Raw genomic sequence first — 23,613 nt, 5'->3', positions numbered from 1 at the left:
TTTTCCTCTCGCTCTTTTCCACTCCTCCCCCCCTCTCTCTTTTTCCCGTCTCAGACCAACCTCTGCTTCTCTTTGCGCCTCTCTCCCTCTCTCTCCCCCCCTCCACCTCCACCAGTCTCAGTCGTTGCTGGCGCGCCGGGCTGTGCGGACCTATACCGACCATCTCTCTCCTCTCCTCCACTGAATCTCTCCTTCTCTTCGCCTCTCTCCTTCGCTCTCTGCTATGACAGCTCACACCAGCGGCGTGCTGCCCGATCTTAGACCGTCAACCCGTCACCGGTTGCTGTCCTGTCCAAACATCAACATGGACATGTGCGAGAGGGATATTCGTGATTGATCTTTCTTTCTTTTCTGTTAATAAGGAAGGGGAAAAAAAGAGGAAAGGGGCTGCCTTCCTTTTTTTTTAACCCCCCCCCCCACCCTCCGCTTCAGTCAGCCAAGCAGAGCGGCAAGGTGGGGAGAGGACTTTAAAAAACAGCCAGCTTGGATTTATTTAGCAGCAAAATGACGGATTTGGGAGCGCCGGAGATGCTGCCGCCGCTGAGAAGAAGGAGGACGATCGGGAAGAAATCTGGGGGACTCGGACTCGACCTCCCGCTTCTCCTCCTGTTGGGGCTCCTCGTCGGGGATTTCTCCCCGTCCAGTGGTGAGTTTTTAGCGGATCTGCGTCTCGCATGCGAGCGGACCTGCGTAACTGTGTGAGCGCGCGAGTTGAAGGGTTGCCACAGTGTTTTTATTTTTATTTTCATTTATTTTTTTTGACGTTGCGTGTGCGCGAATTCAAAAAGGTGATGCGTGGACCTCCGCAGCAACAGTCAGAGTCGGTATGCGAGAGTGACGGAGTTTTTGCATGGAGGCTTGGTGCGTGCGCGGGGGGGGGGGGTGATTGGCTGCGCACGCGCATTCAGGTCCGAGTCCTCTGCGTGTGTGTCTTGTCTTCATGGCGGTGCGTGTTTGTGATACTAAAGCCCGCACAGTTTCGTGTTTGCGCATTCGAGAGGTGGGAGAGCGCTGCGCGGCCAAGTTGGACACAGTGATGCATCTGGAGCTGCGAGGGCCTCGTATTCTCAGCAAAACCAACACAAGCCACTCCAGAATGAATCACCACAACCAGCCAAATCACATTTAGCATCTGCAAGAGTTAGAAATCCTCTCTGCTTGACAGCAGGCTCAGCCCGTGTTAGCCTTCTGTCTACAGACAGACAGGCAGGAAGGGATTTTCATGAGAGAGGAAATCCCGTGATCGGAGTTATTCGTGATTTCCGTGGCGGAGCAGTTCTCTCCGAGGTTGATGGTGGGGGTTGATACCGTGCATCAGCGGTGATGCAGCAGGTGACGAGCACTGGAAGCTCCTGGAGTTGAGCTACGGAGAGAGATCAAGCAGAAAGTGTTAAATTTCTCCCACTCTGTTCATCAATGCCCTCTTTGTGAGGACTTCTCCTCAGTCCTGTTGAAAATGCTCGTCCCCCTCCAAGAGTCTTCTAAACTTTCCCTCTCCACACACAAGTTCATCATCACCCTGAAATTAAGAAAATGTTCCCAGTTTTGAAAATCCTTTATAAGTCAATTAATCAACTTCTATTTCAGCAGCAAGGCATTTCAAAGTGCTTTACATTATAAGTTGCAGTATTTTTTTCCCCCTGTCTTTTCCTTAACTTTGATCTGTTCTGACTAACATAGATTTACTTTGTGGTGTGTGTGTGTGTGTGTGTGTGTGTGTGTGTGAGAATGAGTGCGAGTATGTTTGGCATTGGCATCTTTATCTGCATGCAGGCATGTGTGCCAGCTGTCAGCCTGGAAATAAAGGGATTTGAGTGAAAGCGTGATTGAGGGGGAATCGTGTGTGTTGATGAATATGATAGAGGGTCTTTTGTGATTGAAGCAACTGCTTCTCATCACCTGTGATTTAACTTCAAGCCCAATTTCTTTTTTTTCTGAATGTGTATGTGTGCTTTCAATCTCAGCTTATCTGCCATGAAATTTAAGATAGTCCAATTTTCACAAAAACAAGTTTTGAAATTGCTTGCTGTGTCATATATTATATCTCCCTTCTTTAGAATCTACAAGACATGTCCATAAATGATTATATCATTGAAAAGTTAATTTATTTGCAGTTGAAACTCATTAGATTCATTATGCACAAAGAGATATTCCAGGTGTTTATCTGTATTAATTTGCATGACTATGACGCCAGAATCAGCTCCCCAAACATTTAAAGAATTATATTTGTTTAATAAAATGTTTTATTTTTAATATACTGAATGCTGCTGACTTGGCAGATTTCCATAAGACCCTCTGCAAGAAGAGCAAATCTACAAAAAAGTAATTTCTAAAGAAGCGTAAAACTCAGAATGCTTATCCCAGCTTATTAATAGAAAGTTGAGTGAAAGGAAAAATGTTGTAGAAGCAGCAGCTGGGATAACCGCAGCATTCAGAGGGTTGTGCAGCAAAGCTCATAAGTGAGTGACTGGAGTGAGATCCATATCTGGAATTTGGGCTACAACTCTTCAGGACTGCGTTAGGCCAGATAAGGTCAGAGATTTCTTAGCTGGGCTAAAGAGAAATAAGACTCAGTGCTCCAAGGCCCTTGTTTGTCATTAAAGTAAAAGTCTTGTAGCCTGGAAAAAGAGAAGAGAGGCACAGAATTCAAATGACCCAAACCCAGAGGGAAGCCTCCACCCTCACTGTTGATTCAAGGAGCAATGTCATGTGCTGGTGTTGGTCCACTGTTACTGTTTTTCAAGTCCGAAGTCAGTGCAGCCGTGTTCCAGGAAATTTTTAGAGCCCTGCATGCTTCCCTGTGCTGATCGAATTTATCAAGATGCTAATTTCGTTTTCCGGTACCGACATGCTGAAAGCACCAAAACTTGGCTTATATACTTTCACTAAGCTAATATTTTTGTATTAACATTACTTCTAATATTTCCACGAAAACTAATTTTATACTACCCATAATCTTAGAACTAGATAACTGAAATAAATGTCTCTGGGTGCAATGAATCTATGTATGAGCTTCACCTTTACCAGAATTGAATTAGTGAAATAAATTCACTTTCCAAAAATGTTGAGATTTATTGAGATGCTCCTGTATATTAGATTAGGCTGCTCTGAGTTTACAGTAAAGATAAAGTAACCTGCTATCACTAAGTAGAGCACGATAATGGTAATAAATAAAGCCTTTCAGATGATGTCTTACACAATGTGAGACAACGTACGAGAAAATTAAAGGGCATCCAGACATCTGGCAAGACAGAAGGGAGGGTGGCAATAATTAATTTAGTCAAACCTCAAACCGCAAATGGCTGCCAGCCTTTCAGACAGTGTAAATGACATCACACTGCAAGTTTTAACAGTCAAGTAATTATTGATGTTCTGCAAATGTCTGCTAAAGATGTCACAAAAACCTAAATCCTTACCCAGTTCCTTAACAGAAAGAGATGTTTAAGCTCATTGACGTAGCTTTTTTTTTTTTCCAAGATTATTAGGTAAATAAAATGAGCCTAACATGTCAAAATATTAAGTTTGGAAATATAAATGCTTAACGTTGTAACATAAAACACAATGTTATGCTGAAAATGGTTTTGCGCTCAATACAAGCCAGTTATTATGAAAACAAAAAGCATTGTTGGCGTTGCATTGAAGCATTCACACATTTTCAGTCATTTGTATTTAAATAACCTCCGTCTACCCATCAACAGGTTGTCCGCATGTCCAGCTGTGATCATAATTCCCATTAAACCCAGCTAGTGCTAATATAATTGATATATTGTTAACTGCGCTCTACAGGGGATTGGACAAAAAGGCACTTTTGGAACACCCACTCGCACATACAGACACACACATCTGACAAAAACATGCCTGAGATTTTAGACTCCCACTGGGACTATGAAGCACTTGGTTAATCACTTGGGCACACACTCGCTTTACTAAACACACTCACACAACCCGACACGCGGGACATCCCAATGACTTATTTCTGTTCCGTTTTCGAAGTGCGGAGTGGTGAAAGGTCTGCTTTTCAAAGCTTTTTAAAGTTTATAAGGACACTTGGAGCCAAACGCACGTATTTGCATGCACACCCAAACAAACTAAAGTGCATGCACAAGGTGACAATTAGCTGACATGGAATCAATGCCAAACAACAAGATATTGGAACTAGCTGCCTGTCCTCCTGCCTGGCATACTAATATCACACATGGGAGGGACACACAAGCATGTACATGCACGCATCAACACACACTGGCTTTGTGAAGACAGTTAATTAAAAAAGAGCTGGCTGCCTGGTACAAATTCAACAATACACAACACAAGGGGAAGCGGGTGTACAGGTGGAGTGATCAGTGCCAAGGTACAGTTATGTTTAAAGAAAAAAACGGAGACCAAAATAGGGAAAAGGAGGTGTATCCTGCTTCTTGAAATTTGGCCTCACACAAGGCTTTTATAATCTCACACTGAAAAAATGTGAAATGTAATTTAGGTGTGTTTATGCAGGGAGGGGGAATCCCATGCAAAGAAGCAACTGATTTTAACTGAATCCTGTGTGTCGCTGCCATTGGAACGTCAACAATACAACAACCAAATGTTATTTTATAAAATGTTATTGGGCCGTTTTTGTAAAGACGACATTTTAATTAGGATTCAATTACTTCCTGCTACTGGGATGTAAATTTGATGTGACACAGACATCATTTTTGTTTTTGTTCATTTTGCCACCAGGCACAGTGTAGGGGTTGATGAGGGAGATGGAAAAAAATAAAACCGTACAGATGGAAAACGGCAACAAAGAGTGTCATCTTTCCAAACTAAGTCTGCATTAAATCCTTTCAGATGAAGTTGTTTGAACGCCTTAATGTCGATAAATGCGGAATCTTTACATTCCTTTTAATTCACTGGATAACATCAACTTATTGTACATGCATGACTGAAAATTAACATGGAATAATTAAAAAAAAGTTTTATTGCTTCCTCTTACGAGCATAATCTTTTCTTCTTTCAGTTAAAATTTTTATTTTTGGTAATAAACTGTTTGAGTCAATCCATTAATTATTCACACCTTACTTTTAGAATTACAGTTTTTTATGAACTAATACATTTGGTTGTGATTGGAAATGAGATGGGTGTCTCCCAAATATGTGATAAAACATTTAAAACTTTGAAGTACAAGAAATCAAAGGATTTATTTTTCTTCTTGTAATTCCAGACCATCTTTTGGTATTTTGACCATTAACCTTTGTTGACGAGCACCAAAACTTGCTTTTTTCTCCATCACGGATTTTCTCTGCCAGTGCAACTACAAATCTTGGTCATATTTCCTTTCAGAAGAAACACGGTAAAATTAAAAGATTACTTCAAACCTCAATCAGGGAAGCTGGTAAATCTGGACCAATAATAATATGAGATGTTCTTTTTACAAAGATATTTTTCCATCGCCTCTAATTTGGTTTATGTAACACATCCCACATAAACAATCATAGAATATTGGTTTGTTTTCATTTAAGAAGTCATTTTTAAGCTGACTACTGCCACCGATCCAGGATTTTAACTTTTTCTTTTCTGAATGGTGTCCTAAACATACTGTTTTATCCTCTTGTGTCTCATCTCATGACCTTTTTCTCTGTGTGAGGAAAATATGGATCCAAGTAAACACTCATTCTAGTTTTTATTCATATATTTCCCAAAAATCATTTGTGCTAAAAAAAAATTAATTGAATATTCTCTTATGCATTTAAATCTTACCACTAGTAGAATGTAAGTAAATAGACAAATTGAGGCACAAGTAAACTTATAAAAAAAATTGTCTTTGATTATTTGTTAAATAAATACACTTTGCATCCTGTCTCTCTTACCTTCCTTTTCACAGTTACTTTGTGTTGGTCTATTACATACCATCCGATAAAAATGTATCTTTGTAGCTGTGGTTGTGAAATTACATTATAAACATGTGCCTTGGGTATGAATACCTTGTATCTTAAATGAAAAATCAGTCAGAATATCTGTCCTGATTAATCTGTTTTCTGCATATTGTCATAGTGGCAGAAGGATGCCTTAATGGATTTTAGATGCTTTTGAGACATTTGACACTTTGTGAACGAAATGTCACTCAGTAATTTATCAAACATTTTAGATTTTTTTATTTATTAAGTACATCAAGAGGTTATTCTTTTGTTGAAGCGTACACAACGTGTAGCAGAAAGACCTTACTGTGTCTGCATTCCTGCCCACCAGTCTTTGACACCAGCCACCTGAACGTTGACCGGTCGTTCAAACAAGATAACTCGGACTGCGGTGCGCTTGATGGTTTTCACGTTTCCTGCCCTTTTATATTTCAGTGGGATTCATATCTGAGCTTTAACTCTGCCATTTCCATTAACCCTCCATTTCTGCTTTTTAAGCCATTCCTTGGTGGATTTCCTTGTGTGCTGTGGACCATTATCCTGTAGAAAGGTCTGCTTCAGCTTCAGCTGTTTTCAGGCAGCCTTTGATGTGACGAAGACGGTTTGGTTGAATCAACAAATGCAGGCTTCCCACCGCCTCAGGCAGTGACATTTACTCCACTACGCTTAAAAGCATTGAATTTATTTCTTTAAAATCATTGTCGTTTGCATCAAAACATGCATGACACCAGGCCATCCTAATTTATTGGGGTCTTTGCTTTGATTTTTCCTGATAATTCTTTGAAACAACAAAGTAAACAAATGACCATAAATGTCCAACACTCGCATAAGACATCGTTTACGTATCTTTATAGAATAAAATTTAATTCTCCTGGATTGGTGCGCTTGTGTGACTTTTGTATATTTACCAGTGATGCATTGATTGTTTCTTTGGTCTTTAAAACCCTGGTTTTAGCTTTTTCTTACTAGTAATAGCACATTTTGTTTGCTAACTTTAAAGAGGAAAATTAGCTCTTTGCAATAATTGCTGCTCACTTTTAGTGATTAGTAGGATGCTGAGAGGTTTCTGATAAGGTATGTGTTGCCATCTACAAATACGGTTTAAAATTAGGCAACGTAATATAAACATGATAAAGATATTTATAAAATAAGAATTTGACATTCTTGTATGCAGACAAAATGATAAAAATGAATTTTAATTGAACAGCTAACACTTAAAACAACAGAGGAAAGTTTGTTTATACTTTCAAATATTATGTTAAACACGTTTTATTTTATTTTGAGAAATGGAGAACTGTTCAGTGACATGGTGGATTTTTGCAGTTTGAAAAGGAAGACAGAAAAATACTAATAAACTTAAATGCAAAACTATTCACACCCCTGGCTGATTTTTATTTTTATTTTAATATACCAGTATTTTACTTTTGTTTAGAATTAGAGATTTGATTTGAATTTATCAAAGATTTTGTGCAAAAATCTAAAATTTAGGGTGATGGCAAGGAGGCCTTCCAAGCTCATGGTTTGGTACCATTAAAAGTTTGAGGTAACTGGTCAAAATACCATTGAAATCATGCTGCTTAGTAACTACAACTGAAGCAGGATTTCATTAATGGTGTTTTTGTACATATTTGAGGAGCCTTTAAATCATTTTTACAAGTTATTTTTTGAATGAAAAAAATAAAATAAAATAACATCATTTTTAAAAATTAGCTAAATCTTGTTATTTTTGTTATGTTATTTTTTCTGAGTTATTTACTTATGAAAACTGTTTTATAAATTGGTCAGCTCAGAGTTTTATAATCAGACTGTTGGAACCAGCTTAAAAGTTCGGTAACTGGTACATTTCTAGCATTTGAACTTAGTTACTGTGTTAAAGAGCATTAACTGTTTAAGTTATTTTTCAAACCTTACAGCAGGTTTCCCCCCCAGTGTGTTATAACTAAGTAACGGTGATTTAAAGACGGGTTTAAGAGTCTCTGGCGAAATGGTTGGAACACATACTGAGACTGAAGCCTGGTGTTTTCTGTCGGTCTACAACTTCAGCATATAAAGGATTAAAAAAACACTTTAATTAGGATGAAACAACTGAAGTGCAAAAATCTGATATTTATGTTAATTGCATTTCTAGTATCTTTTAATGACCTGGTTATATTTTCAAATTTCATGCCAACTTTCAACATTTTTTTTTTAAACTCAAAAACATTGGCAGCCCTACAGAGTTTCGCTAGTTTTCTGAGGGGAAACGCTCAAAGCTTGCAGGTTATCACAGTAGCAGTGTGTGGGGTGCTGTGGGTGTTTGCTGGGAATTCAGTGGGAATGTGTTTGCTTTTGACTTCCTGTGGTCTCTGTATGAGAAACCTGGGAATACTCAGCCACAGCTTTTAATTGTGTGAGGAAGATATGTACTATAAGACTCGCATGCGTTCAGGCAAACTCATGCTGCAGGTGGTGGAAGAAAAAAATTTCTGTTCGTTTTCAGGTGCTTGTGTTGTAATTGATCCTCCTTAGTCACACCAAAGACAGAGCGCATTTTAAACAAACGGAGCTTGACAAAGAGCAAAGGAGACTCTTCTCACTGAGTACTGATGATTTTCAGGCACTTGAGAGTGCTTCTGGCTGTCCAGTGAGATGAGCAAAAAACACACACACACACAGTCTTCAGTACAGTTAACTAGCACATCATACACAGTTCAGCAGAGCAAAGGGTCTGTGTTTGATCTGCAGTCAAAAGAAAAATATGGATATGTGGAGATATTTAATAAATTGTGGAAGCAATGCTTTGTTTTATTCCAGATCTAGATTTCAAAATCACATCGAGAACAAAGAAAATAAATTGAAATTAGCTGTCAAAGAGCAAATAAGAAACATACCATTCAAACATTGTTCATATTTTTGACTCTAGCGATGAAAAATTAGCGTGAGCCTCGAGTTAATTGACTTAATTTTTTTGTTGAAGTTACACAGGTTTTAAAAAGAGCCATGGCCTACATAGAGTACGCTTACGCAGGGGAAGAGGACAGTGAGGGGAATACTGGGACAGAAAAACGGGGAATGTGTGTGAAGACAGAGAAAGCGATTGAGGCAGAGACCAAAGGCAGTATGCTAAGGAGAGATTGGGCATGAGAGGAGGGGAGAGGCACTTGAATGTAGGAGGAGACGACACAAAAGGGAAAATGAAAATGCATTTCTGAATTGATGCAATTAATCAGGAATGACTTTTCCATCTTGTGTTACTCAGTTCTTAATGTCAGGCATAAACTAATGACATCATAACCCTGTCGCGCCCAAATTTATTGCTAAGATACGTGAGGGAAATTCACTAAAGTGACCCAAAGGCAAATACAAACAGGGCCTTAAAATGTGCAGATATTAATGACTGGACTCAGATATTTCATGCTGGCAATAAATACTACATTATGCACAGGACTCCCTATGTGTTCATGATTTAAGTGAGGAGAGAAAGGAAAAATATACAGACTGAGGAAATTTAGAAACAACAATACTGATGTTTTAACTCAGGCAGAGTTCAGAAATCTGTATTTGGTGGGATAACCAGGAGGTATGAGGCTTTTAATTTTCTCCAGAGCTGAATGTTAAAAGTATTGATTTCTGTTAAATTTGATTATTATTTTTTTGCCTATAGAACATGAAACATGACATTTAAAATCAAAACATTACCAGAAGGGTACATTTTTTAAAACAGAAATGTGGTCTTAATGGAAATGATGTTCAGTGCCTGCTTTAAGGTTGTTATTTTCAATAGGTACTTTAATAAATCTGATCTGTTAATGTCATTAACTATCAAAAAAACTTAAAGTAAGATTGAAACTTGACATAATTAACATCATAAATGTGTTGTTGCTGAGAGACCTGAGGTTTGCTGGTCTGTCAGCAACAACTAGCATCTAGTTTCATTTTGGGGTCTTTAATTTTTTCATCTTATCCCTTTAATGTCCCGTTTGAACAGATGACAACACTGCATGCACCTAATAAGCAGTGTGTTGCCGAAATTCCTGCAGCATCATAATACAAGTAACAACAGTACGCCCTTAAAACTCGTTTAATCCTTCCACTTCAGGAGCAGTTGTGGCTGTTTTTCTGTACCTTGTTGTGCTGATGCCTCGCTGTGGTGGGAGCTGACGGTTATTTCATAACACACTGGATTACTCAGCCAGCCAACTCTAAAAATAAGCATGAAATGAACCTCTTAAATGGAGCTCATAATGAAAGATTGGGTGGTGTGACTACAAGACATCCATGAAAACCAATATCCAAATTTAATTTGACAGATTATTCAGAACATCAACAGCTATGGAACGTTTTCACCAATTTCAGCAAAGTACATAATTTCCATTTCTTTCACTTCGTTTGCTGTGTTAATGGTAGTGGAATGAATTATTGTAGCTTTGGTTCAAGAAGTAAATACTCCACGCACATATCGATTTGCATTTGCATGCAGCTGTCATACAGACTGTTTTATTCAGACGTTGCTCGTGACCGGCAGAACCTGCAAGTCTGCAGGCAGCATGATTTAATTTCTTGGGAACAGTCTGGGTGTAGTTAAGCAAAGGCATTCCTTCTGCCATCACCAAGGTGGCTCCAACCACTTACTTTTAAATATTTAGCCTTTTGGTCGAAATATGGATCTGACTTTGCCAGTTTAAGATACTGGTCTGATGAAAAAGATCCTTGTAGAGCCGCACAATAGAAATACACTGTGAAATTGTAATGTTTGAAAGAATAAAAACAAACTCCAGGATATACCGTATATTTTGGACTATAAGCTGCTACTTTTCCCCCACGCTTTGAACCATGCGGCTTGTAGCCCGGTGCGGCTTTTCTGAGGATTTTTCTTCAACCACCAGGGGGCGCTTTAGCAGGAAGTGAATCATTGGAAGTCAAAATTGGAAATCAAAGAAGAACACGCTAATTTGCATTTAGATCAAGCACATGCTAGCAGCAGGCACAACGGAGACATTTCTTCAAACTCATATGATGCAGCTTTTAAGTTGAGGGCTAAAGATCTGGCAGTACAGGAGGGAAATGGAGCCGCTGCACGTAAACTCAACGTGAACGAAACCATGGTTTAGTGTTTGAGACGGAGTGCTGCGTCCTTAATAAATCCAGCAGATTTATTAGGACGCAGCCCTCTGCTGGGTCCTTATGGAAAACCGAGAGCGGCGGAGATACCAGCGGCTTATAGAACGGTGCGGCTTATATGTGCACGTTTCCAGTTTTTTCAAACAAATTTGTAGCTGCAACTTATAGTGTGGTGCACTCTATAGTCTGGAAAATACAGTAAATACTTTTGTCAGGTTAAAGTCATAAAGTTAAAGTTAGTTAATTATGTTGGGATAAACACTTTGTTTGTAGTTGGGCCAGGTTGAATTTTGCTGGAGGAATTGAAGTCTTAAGACGGAACATAAAGTTTTACCATGAAAAGTATAAACAATTGCAACTTTCTGTTTACATCTGGAAATGTGTGAATGTGGAGCTGTTGTCCAATGAATCTAAAGGCTAATGTCTCTGTTATTGTACCACTTTTCTTACATTATTTCTGCCTTGCCACCGCTCTTTAGCATGACATTTTATATCAGCTGTAGGCTAATGGCTGGCTAACGGGTTAACATTAAGCAGGCTAATGTGTCTGTTAATGTTATATTAGTGTTATTTCAGTTTTTCTCGCGCTTAGTTCCATGGTTTAAGGGCAGAGTGAGTCTGGGCTTTTGACTCTGTTTGAGCATACCTCCACTCTTTGTGTGAGTGTGTTGGGAAAAGGTGCAAGCTCTGTTCCCTGTGTGTGTGTGTGTGCACTCTGTATATGGAGCCAATGAGATACATTTCCATTTCAAAGCAACGAGTCAGCAGCAGGAGAAGCTACTTTCATCCGTTAATGTGATTTTAGGGGAAGAGCGAGACAGTGAGACACACGCGGAGGGAAATACTGTACATAGAGCCTCGGTAATCATTTCTCTACAGTTTAGAAAGGGGGCTGATATTGTTTAGTTTGTGTTTGAGTCCCCCACTCTCTTGTCTTTCTCCATTTCTGCCTGTGTGTTCTGCCTTACCTATCAAACAGGTCATGGTTTTAATGCTCTTTCACTAAGATTAACAAGTTTGCTACTCAAAAAAAACCAAACAAACAAAACAAATGATACTGCATGAGGCTTGTTTTAAATGTGAGAAATCGTTTTAAAGGAAAAAAAGAGCCTGTGCCGCCTGTAGCTTGGTGTTTGTATCAGCCTTCAAGCAAAAATTGCTCCCAGTTTTAGGTTAGAACAGGGAGTGTTAGAGAGAGAAGCGAGGGGATTACTTTGTGCTCGGGTGCCTTTTTGTGTGTAAATGTCCACACGTAAGCTAAAAGTGTGTACCAGTGTGTCTAAGCGTCGTGTGTGTGTGCGTGTGTGTGTGAGCACAGCTTTTCTATGTGCACCCATGCGAGAGCCGTATAGGCTGCATTTCACAATGTTACAGTGCTGCAAGTGGAGAGCAAATTTGTTTGTTTTAAATATATGTATGTGAATCAGTGTTTCCTTGTGTACACAAGCCTGCATGCGTGAGTGTGTTTGCTTGTCCGAGTGTGTCCATGTGAAAGAATTTAAACTGTTTATTTCCATAATGTAAGGACATTTGCCTCTGGAAATAAACAGAATGTGACGGAGGATACCACATTTTTCAAATGTTTTATTTTGTGTAGTTTATTTAAATGGCATTTCTATGGTGAAGCTCTGGCTTATGACCTGTGAAAGGTGGTATATAAATAATGTTTATCAGTTTTGTTGTCTGTAAAAGAAGCTGCAACATGGTAATTCAACGTGTTTCTTGTCCACATTATTGCCGTGATTTTATTTTTGTATGTGGGGTTGTGTTCATGCATTTTCAACGACCGTGTGTGTTTGTGTGTTTGAGTATGAATGCGTTTGCCACAGGCTATCATTGCTCCAGTAGCATCGTTCTTATTCTATCCATTTTTAATGATCGGTAATGGTCGCTAGCAGTGTCGAAGCTACATCTTAAGGAGGCAGCAAAAACGGTCCCATGGCGCCCAAAGCTACCGAGACAGAGGAGGCAGAAGGAGGGAGGCTGAAACTGGAAAGAGGTTTTAAATAAGGGTTCCTTGGGATGTAACTGCAATGGTCTCATGGCACACTGTGTCACTGCTTTACAGCCCTACATGGAGGACAGCGTGTGAAGAAGAACGAGGAGGTGAGAAAACGGCCAGCAGGCTTACTGACTGGAAGATTTAGAGGCTAAATGATTGGCTGGTTGTTAAATTGATTGACTGACTTGCTGGCTGATTGGTTGTGTTACAGGCTGGCTACGTGACTGACTGAGGCAGGCGCTGATCTGTGGGAGGATTTTTACAAGGTACCTTTGTAACAGCTGAGTAAGAAAAGGACGTATGAGAGCCAGAGGAATGCTTGGTCTCTAAACTGTATTTAATCTCTGTAAACTAAAGGTTTAGAATTAGTTTCCAGGGTCCAAAGGCCAGGGTTGGTTCTTAGCATGTAATGGCTTGTAAATTGTTTCTTGTTGAACTTAAATTTTATTTGTTCCCATTAGAAACCGCATTGGGCTTTATTGGCAATGATTCCTTACTTCTGCCCCCCCCACCCCTCCAGGGAAAAATCCAGATTCTGTCAGCTGAAATCCAGTGGAATCAAATTTAATTCAATTGTATTAAACTAAGCTAGATTTCACTGGGCTTTCTGAGGTATTTATCAATGCAAATGAAGAAAATGTGTTGGACTTTAGATGTTTTTTGCTACACTGACGAGAGAAAACGTTTGGACAGGAGATCAAAGATATGATTGGTTTGGCAGGAATAGGTGGACCAGGAGAAAGAGGCTGCAGTGCACAAACAAGAGGCAAATCAAAGGAAGGAGGAAGAGCCTGGCACTGTGATAAGGAAATAACAAAGGGTAGGTTGTAAAAGCCTTGAATACTGGAGCTGTAGCAAAGCCAACAACTCACATGTGCACACAAAGCTGTATCAAAACTGATTTTGCGGTGTCCTTTACAGACCATTAAATCCAAACAATGTCAATTGCTTCTCGCTCTCTCTGACAAATGATGGCTAAATAACACATCTTTTCTGTCCGTCTTCTTGCCTGAGTGCTTGCTGATCTGAAATCAATCAAACAGACTCTCTAACGGCGTGGGAAGGCCACAGCAGGAAATCCCTGAAGTTGGCATTTGAAAAGGTGGGACGGTCAAACCACACCGATTTCCATTCCCGGTGTGTCAGATGCATGACATCAGCAACAAGAAGCAACACCTGAGGCAGTGTGGGTTGTGGAGAACAAACTCGCCGTTATTATCAAGGATTATTTGGAGAATGAATGATTCTCAAAGTATGCGTTATGTCTCCAAATCAGGAAAAACCTGGCTCTTCATGTCACCAGCATTGGCTGAGGGTGACTAACTGTGATGAACAACAGTAAATTCACTTTGATTTGTTTTTCGTAACTGCTTTGCCGCCAGGATGAAAAACAAAACAAAACAAAAAAACAAAACATGAAAGCTGTATGTGCTCAGTTTTTACCTTAGAATGGCCAACTCTCTGTTATAACTATGTCAATTTGATACAGAGGCTTCCACACTTCCCATATTTGTGTCCTCTGTCACTTTTATCAGCAGTTAAAAGTGTTTAATCCGTTGTTAACATGTCGTAACCTGTTTTTCCGAGCCGACTTTAAACGCAACATGAGCGTTACGACGCTCGCGCTGGGTTTCCACCTGTGAAGGAGACCTGCTGCTGCTGCGCGGAGCTACGTAGGTTTGTGTTAGAATCACGGCAGCAAACCAGCAAAACGCAAAGAACTTTTCACAGTTTTTCCCTTCAAACTAACCGACTGAGTTAAGTAAAGTTGTGGGATGCAGGTAATGTTAGCTAAAGATGACTAGCTAGCTATATACAGCACCTTGTAGCTTGTAGGCTGTTGGTGTTGTTGTCTATGTTCAGCTACGATTCATTTTGCCCCCCAAAAAGTTGATTCCCCCCTTGTTCGTCTGGAAACCACTGGGTGGGTAGGGGGGGGAGAAAAAGTTTGGGAACCACTGGATTAGACAGTAACTTGCTCCTTTTAAGAGTTTTAAATTCACACTTCTTGCACGTCAAGAATCAATCAAGTTTTGTTCCACATTTTTTTTCTTTGCTTCTGTCACCAATCATCTCTTCTTGGTCCCTCTTCACCTTTTCTTTTTCCTGACTCCTCTACATTTTCTTTCTGCTTAATGTGTCAGCCTGCTGCCTTTTCTTTTTCCCCTCTGCCATTCATCCTTCGTTCTTTGTTCCGTCCTGTTTTTTTTTTAACACTTCTCTCCCTTCCCCTGCCTATTTCCTCTCCGTCTGACCGTGCTTCTCCCCTTTTCCTCTTCTGTCCTCCCACCTCTTTGACTTTCCTCCTTGCTCTCCTCACATTCCTCCCCACTTTCTTGGTGTGTCTATTCCTCCTTCCCATTCTCTCTCTCTCTCTCTGCCCTTTTCTGGTCCTTTGATTAGGTTGTTGGCATTTTCATTGAGATGTCTATATGACCACTGAAATAACTCCTCTGTCACAATCTCATCTGCCCTCCATCTACTTTGTCTCTCACTGTCTCTTCATTTTCTGTTTGTGTTCTGCAGAGTTCCCTCCTAATCTCCTCATAACCCTTTTATTTTCTTACTTCCTTTTGTCATCTTCCTGCTGCCTTGTTCCTCTCATTTCCCTCATTTTTTTTATCCCAACCTCTCATTTTCCTTGCTTTTTAACTCTCATTTCTGACTTCTCTTTTTCCTAAGCCACAACTATAGGTCATTCATTTAAATGTCAAATGGCCACGTCAACCAGAGTTGGTATTATAAACAGCCTCTTTGGTTGGTAACACAGGAAGAGAGACGCAGGAAGCGAAAGAGTAAGACAGAACGAGTGTGTGATTATCATGACGGGGCTGATGCTGCAGTTTTCTTGTGTTTCTGGCAGCGAACATCAAGAGAAAGATGTCTGTGAATGGATAGAAGTGTTTGAAAATGATTAGCAATGTGGGGCGGATGTAAGGAGAGGGAGAGAATGAGTTGGCTTTTAGAGAGGAATACGGAGGGGAGATAAGAGAAGTTAAAGGGAGAAGACAAGGAGATGAGGCAGGACAGGAAAAGGAGGATAATGATAAAAATGAAGAGAAAAGGATAGGGAGAGGCTGCTTGTCTACATGCCTCTAATCTGTTGATGGTTGAGGAGAATCAGACAATAACCTATTATCTCTGCAAGACTTAGCTGTCGCTGCTGCAGTATGCTAGATGGCAGATTGTCTGCGCTAAAGCAGCTTACATCCAGTGAAACCCATACAGGAACTTTAACAGAGGCCGGTGATGTGATATCACTACAAATACACAACCATGTACTGTCTATGCAGCTCTTGAAAAAATTAAGAGGCCACTTGAAATGATCAGCTTCTCTGATTTTATTTTTTACAGGTTTATGTTTGAGTAAATTGAACTTTGTTCTTTTATTCCATGAACTGCTGATAACATGGCTCTGAAACTCCAAGCAACAATTTAGTATTTATTTGCAGAAAATGAGAAATGGTCAAAATAACGAAAAAGCTTTCAGACCTCAAAATATGCAACAAAAAACAAATTCATATTCATTTAGAAACAACAATACTAATGTTTTAACTCAGGAAGAGTTCAGAAACCAATGTTTGGTGGTCTTAATTTTTAATTAATTATTTTTTTCCCAGAACTATACATACACACACCACAATGGTATTGAAAAGTTAATTTATTTCAGTAATTGAATTCACTAAGTGAAACACATTGCATAGATAATTACACACAGACTGATGTTTACAAGCCCTTATTTCTGTTATTTATGATGATTTTAAGACTAATGGAAACACACTGAACATTAGAATATTAACCAATAACAGTACTAAATATAATAGTACAGAAATGTGGGCTAATGAAAAGTGCATTTAACATCAGGTTGAAGGTTCTTTTCAATAGGTGCCTTTAACAATATCCGAATTTCCACCTGGATAGTTTTGCTTATTTTAATTGTACGCAGTTCTTTAAATGTCCTGTGATTAAATACATTGCCTATTTATCCATATCAACAGTAACTTTTAATATCTAGCAAGTTATTTTCGCAGTTTACTATTAAAATAATGCCCCTCAGATTAGTTTCACTCCCTGCTACAGGGGGAAAGAATTACGTCTTCTCTTTCAGAAACCATTGGAGTATTTCAGACATAATTACGGTCCTGAAAATCTGGCTGGATTGTGGCCGATATGTTCGGTCTGGAAGGGTTGATCTGTCGAATGAGCTTTATTTGAGTGAATATTCAAATTTATTGAATCAGAATATATTTGGATTGTTGTGATGTTCAGGAGGCCAAGGCTTTTTTTAACAGCGTCTTTCATCTTGTCCGTCTTTCATCATCCTCTTGACGATACTCCATAGATTCTCCGTGGGGTTCAGGTGACTTTTCTGCTTTATTATGTTCTTGAAACCAGATATTGGTACTGTAGGCAGTGTGGTCCTAATGGAATTTGAAATCAGCGTCTCTATAAAGCTCGTCAGAAGAAGGAAACATGAAGCGCTCTAAAATGTTCTTGGCAAACTTTAGAAAACAAAGTGGATGTGGATGTTCGGGTTCTGTGCCTTTCCACTTGATCTCTCAAATTAATTAAAAACGTATATTAATCTAAGGAGAGGCTGAATTGTAAGTCAGATCCTCCTGTCATTGTCTCCGGTCCTGGATCGGCCTAACATCAGGAGCGTTGTCCTCCGTGTCCTAGATGTGTCTGTGTGGTGACTCCTGAAGCTCTTATTTCAGCTGCAGTCGCCGCCTTGTGAAACTCCCCAAAACTGTTGAATAGGCTTTTCTTCACACTCTTTAAGGCTTGCGGTTGTCCCTGTTGCTTGTGCACCTTTTTAAATTCAGACTTTTTCCTTCTACTCAGCTGTCCATTAATGTGCTGGGATACAGCACTTTGTGCGGAGTAAGTTTCTTTAGCCATGACATTTTGTGGCTTTCCCTCCTTGTTGAGGTAACGGCTGCCTGCTGGACAACTTTCAAGTCAGCAGTCTTTTCCCCATCATTGTGTTGGCCATAACATTTCTGTATTAAGCATCCCTTTTCTGTTAATTTTATATAAAATGAATTGAATTGCTGAGATAATTAACTCTGGTTATGTTTTCCGTTCACAATTGTGTTGAATGTTTTATTGTTACTGTCTAGAACGAATGTTTGTCATGTCTCAGGCCTGTCACAAAATGTTTCTGGACGATTAATCTTCCCAGAAGTTATCACAATAAAATTGTTGCTTTGAGACAATTTGGCAGTAATATAAAGATGATAATGGCACAATAATGCAAGAATACGTTCTTGCAATAAACTTTAAATTCTGATGAACGTTTTACACTGGAACTGAAAGACATTTTAAATATCCAAAATAAATCAACAAAGCAATAGAAACGACTTGATAAAATGAATTTAGTTCATAATTCTTCATTTTGCTTTTGAAGGAAAAACAAAAATAATCCTTCTTAAAAAGTTTGGTTGAGACCAAAACTCCAGACTGAACACTTTTATCACCCAGCTTTTGGTAGAAAGAGAAAAATGACTGAGTTCATTTAAATTCATCACGCGATTAATTGATCTATTGATTATTGTGACGGGCCTTGTCATGCTTAGTTTTACACTATTTGACTTGGATTAGCAGATTCTGTTGGATCCTCGATGACGTGCATTTTCACGTGATCTGAAGCCAAATGTGCCTAAAGTGATGTCGCTTCATCTCACAAAGCAGCAGAATCCTGAAGAAATTCACAAAATCATAAACAGAAAGCTCAGCTTACCAGGCTACAAAGTTAGACTACAGATGTTATTTAAATATGATAAGTAAAACAACTCTTCCTGTCTTACTGGTTCAATGGGGTTTTACTTTGTTAATTTGCTTGGGCTGAGTTAGAGTGTGAGCTTGACAGATACTTTCTCTATTCACCTGCTAAGTATACTTTGATAATGCTTGGCTGTTTCCAAATGGATCCCTTGAAAGATTCCCCAGATGGTCCAGGGAAACGAACCATCTGGTATCAGGTAAGCAGCGCGGTGGCTCTGCAGTGACGGTAATGTTTGTAGATGCATATCAGAATGCAGTCTGTCAAAAGTTTAGCGGTAACTCCAGTTGAACTTTTGGTTCTGTTAAAGCAAATAACAAGAAGGGACACATGCAGATAGAAGAGGGGAAAAAATATCTTATTATAATGTAAAATCTGTCACAGTTCATGAAGAAGAGGGAAGCACCCAGTGGCAGAAGCTGGAAGTAAAAGACAGGCAGGCATAGTTACAGCAAACTTCCAGTAAATGAGGGAACGATTTGAAAAAAAGAAGCAGATGATACAGAATGTGTTGCACCCAGGAAGCGAAGTAAAAGCCAAAACGGATTGGACAGGTAAAAATAGGAAGAGAACATAGTGGATCTGGCAGCGAACAACGGAGTCCTGCCAAATACCGACAGAGCAAAGATATGAATGTAGCAAAGACGAACCAGCATCAGTACCAGTGTTACCAGTAGAAGAAGAAAGCTGTGTTTGAATTGAACAGTAATTCACCATGAAGTCCAACAAGGAGTTATATAAGCAGGTTACTTTACAGAGCTTGTACAATAGAAGTTAATGAGAAATTAAAGACAGTGATGGCATTTCTAGTCATTTTTTACTCCAGCAAAACTGTTTAGAGTAAGAGAGCGCTGTGGAGTTTTATTAATTAATTTTTTTTTTACGTAATTCAGGTGGGTTATAGATGCCTTACTGGGATATTCTTCCATGAAGTCAAAAATATGGCGGGCTGTTGCAAACCATCTTCCACTGGAAGAAAGTGAAAAAGCTAAAGCAAAGTTAGTTTGTGAAGAGTTCTCCGTCTGCAGGTTGCTTCTTCCAAGTCTGAGCTGAGCTTTTAGATATTATGAGAAAGTGGTAGTAAAATTGTATTGCAGAACTTTAATTCTAAAGAATAATCATGTCAAAGTCATTGTATGTTTCAGCTGAGAGCTTTTGATTGGGATGCACACATGCTCCAACTCCAAAACTAGCTGCTTACCATGAGATGTTCCATAACTTTCTATAAACAGTATTTCAAATTGTAAATTGATGTTTGTAATATATTCACAGCTGCAGTCTGTGTATGTGTGTAGTCATTTAATACCAGTGTTACAAAGAAGGATTGTCAATAAAAACATGTCTTTTGCCCATTGCCTCAACTTTAGCTCTGCATTCAGATGCACCATGGTGGTAATGGTTCATATTGATGAAGTGCTCACTGTTCACTGGCTGCCTTTATGCAGAACTTCATCATTATGTTGAACACAATGCAAGGAAAAGGACTGAACATTTCAAACCGAGGAGTGACTACGGAACAAAGCAGGGAAGAGATTTCCTGAATTTGACATGCAAACATTGAACAGAAGAAGCCAGATCCAGAAATGAAACATCAAATCAAAACCAACAATTCCCACACACATTATGTGAGAAAACCTTTATTGTCGTCTTACTCGTTGACATGATGCGGTTATATAACACTGGTGCAAGGCTGACTACAGGAAAATACATCACACTAAACTGTATTCTGGGATGTGTTTGCTCTGTGGCTTTTTTTTTTTTTGAGTTTTGACAGCTGGTCTTATAATTACGTCATCATGTTGCAGCTTCTTCTGCTGCCGTTCTGGCTGGATGTCTTATGCCTCACGAAGCTCATTTTGAAGAAAAAGCCCTGAATAATCTCATAGGACTGTTAAAATACCCCTGCGCTAACTCACATCTGAGAGCTATTTAGAATCACTAATTAACCCTGCACGCATACTTTTGGAAGAAACTCAGGTAATCAAGAAAAACATAATAATGTATTTACAAGTTCTTGTGCAGTTGCAGAGCTAATTTCCCCATTTAAGCTTTTAAGTTTATGATTATGATACAGATGCATCTCTGACTTTGATAAATTGAAAAAACTTGATGCAATGTCTGTTATTGGCAGCTTGGGGAGGCGCATGCCTCTTTATACGTCTGTGCATTTAGTTTTTTTTTATTATTAATAGTTACATTCTTTAACTTTGCAGTCTGACTCATGATAATATGGTTCACATAACTATGCTTCTTACCTGTATATCCAGTTTCCTGTGCAAATGAGAGACGAACACGGAGAAAATGTCACCGTGTAAATGTCATTGCAGGACTCGATGCCATCATTCTCAGGCTGTTGTTCTCATAGCCAATACTTCTATGAGTGGGAGTGCAGTGAGTGAAGAGCTTAGAATGCAAAACTGAACATTCGAGGGCTCATGAAGACAACTTAAATTGTTTTTTTTTTCTTTTAGTATCCGTCCACAAATGTCTTCAGAGGTCCACAGGGATGTTCATAAATATCTATGAAAACGCCACATTTACAGCTTAGTAGCCTCTTTCATGATTATCGTCTTGGTTCTAGAAACAGGAGGGAAGCCAGATTTGACACCAGTGCTGTTAAAAAGCTGACGTCACCACACTGAGTAAGACAGAGAACAGAGAGAGGTGTCACATAGCCAGCTTGCTCCTCTCCTCTCCTCTCCTCTCCTCTCCTCTCCTCTCCTCTCCTCTCCTCTCCTCTCCTCTCCTCTCCTCTCCTCTCCTCTCCTCTCCTCTCCTCTCCTCTCCTCTCCTCTCCTCTCCTCTCCTCTCCTCTCCTCTCCCCTCCTCCTCCTCCTCCTCCTCCTCCTCCTCCTCCTCCTCCTCCTCCTCCTCCTCCTCCCTTTTATTCCAATTTTGATTGCTCCAGTCATTTTGTGACATCCAGCAGCCTGCTGGTGTGGAGCTGTTTAGGGGACATGAAGAGCTTTCTAAATGATGGCTAAATTTAACTAAATGACTTCCTCCACTCATGTCTGATATAATGTTTCCCCCTGCTCCTCTCTATGGATCTCTGCCTCTTCCTGTTGTCCTTTTCCCCCTCCTCCTTCCTCTTGCATGCTCTCTCTCGGTCCTAAAGTCTGATTTCCATTTTGCAATCTGCAGCCTCCTTCTCCTGACTATTTACTTCTTTCATCTCGTTTTCCCTCCTGTTCGGCTCTTTTCCTCACTCAGACCTTTCTGCTAATCGTTGTGTTTTGTCTACTTTCTGCTGGCATAAAAAGGTTAGGCTGTTCTCAGCCCGGAGCCTTAATGAGCTGGCTTTAGAGGAATTTTCTGTTATTATATTATAGAAGTGAGCTGGCAGTTGTCAGTCTTTGTGTCGGGCTGATCGATCCCTGCTCTGCCTGTTTCTTGCTGCAATAATGTGCCTCTGACTGAAAGCGCTGACTAATTAGATGATAGATCTTTTACCCGGGAGTTATGGTCAGAAAATTGGAAAAGGATAATTGCTTGTAGATCAGCTGTCAATTGTGACTCCGGCAGCCAACCAACCAGCCTTTGTGGAACTGTATTAATCCTCTAACAACCTTACTGCAATATCACCTAATTACTTAATTTATATGTAGAAAGTATACCACTCATTAGATTGCTATGTATATTAGGGTGCCATATAATTACATCATAAAATAATGAAATATAATGTTGAGGCTGCAATTCATATTACATGTAATTTGATTACTGTATTATAAGCTTGTGATTTATATACTGAACTGAAATGTAATGAACTGAGGTAATATATCATAACCCTAATCTAGTTGCATATGTCGTTTTCATTGAACCGTAATGAAATGCAGCTTTTCCCCACAATGGTGAAAAGCAGGAACTCCAAAAAAAAAACAACTCCATCAAATTAATTAGCTGGCAAAACGGTCAAGATTGCGCGTGGCGTTGGACGGAATCTGCAAATGCGATTTTATGAATTTTAATCTAAATTTTCATTTGAAGACAGCGGTAATAAATCCATTAGGTAAGCCGACGAGAACTGTTTTTTGTTCCTGCTCCGCTGTTTTTGTGTTGAGCTGAATGAGCGAACAGGAGATGAAACCAGATCAAATTCAAATGATGGGTAATTTTTTTTACAGTGGACAGGAAGAGAAGGACAAAAATAATGAAGACAAACAGGGTGACAAGACGGTGACTGAGGGCCGAAACGTCAAATTAAATGAAAACAACGTTCACAGAATTTGTTTGAGGATATCTAAAGGAAAGTCATTCCTGTTAACTTTTGACATCAGGATGAGGAATTTCTGCAAAACCATTAACTGAAAATAATCACTTAGACTTTCTCAACACGTTGTACAATTCACTCAGTGGATTTCTGATTGTGCTGCACTATTTTTAGAATTGGGCTGCACTGTGTGTAACTGGAGATGAAGGTGACTACAGTATATATTTGGCCTGTATTCTATAATTTAGATTTTGACGGGACTAAAACTGACATAAATGCAAAAGATCTGGACATTTGTTGAAATTTGGTGCTTTATAGGTACATTTTGAATGCATTATTTTTTAAATTAAAAGATTCAGGAAGTCGCAGAATCTCCAAAAGGTTGACAAACAAAAACAACAATAGTCCTGTTGTGTTGAAGGAAACGCATTGGCACAGCGACGTAGTGCAGCAGACCAATCACTTCTGAAATAATGTGGAAGTTTACAACCTACATGATTTTATTTATTTCAGGTTTTAGTATTTGAAACTTTTCTCTTTTTCTGTAAAAATAGGACACAAATCTTTACCAGATTATAAATTAAAGTGCCGCAACACGCTATAATAATACACCACTTGCATT

At 39.4% G+C, this 23,613-nt stretch overlaps 1 protein-coding gene across 1 annotated transcript in view; it reads left to right on the top strand.

Annotated features, from left to right (window-relative positions):
- The first annotated feature begins 470 nt into the window (after positions 1–470).
- The window catches only part of csmd1b (CUB and Sushi multiple domains 1b), a 436,793-nt gene continuing 413,650 nt past the window's right edge, over positions 471–23,613 (top strand). The window contains exon 1 of the mRNA XM_088004350.1: positions 471–646. Coding sequence (XP_087860476.1) covers positions 505–646 — 142 coding nt within the window. The 5' untranslated portion in view covers positions 471–504. The remainder of the gene's footprint in view (positions 647–23,613) is intronic.

The sequence above is a fragment of the Poecilia mexicana genome, unplaced genomic scaffold (genome assembly GCF_051168715.1).
Source record: "Poecilia mexicana isolate PSO_F unplaced genomic scaffold, ASM5116871v1 scaffold_3, whole genome shotgun sequence".
In the NCBI taxonomy this organism is placed as follows: Eukaryota; Metazoa; Chordata; class Actinopteri; order Cyprinodontiformes; family Poeciliidae; genus Poecilia; species Poecilia mexicana.
Note: the sequence above shows the minus strand (reverse complement) of the source record. Positions and strands in the feature narration are given on the sequence as shown.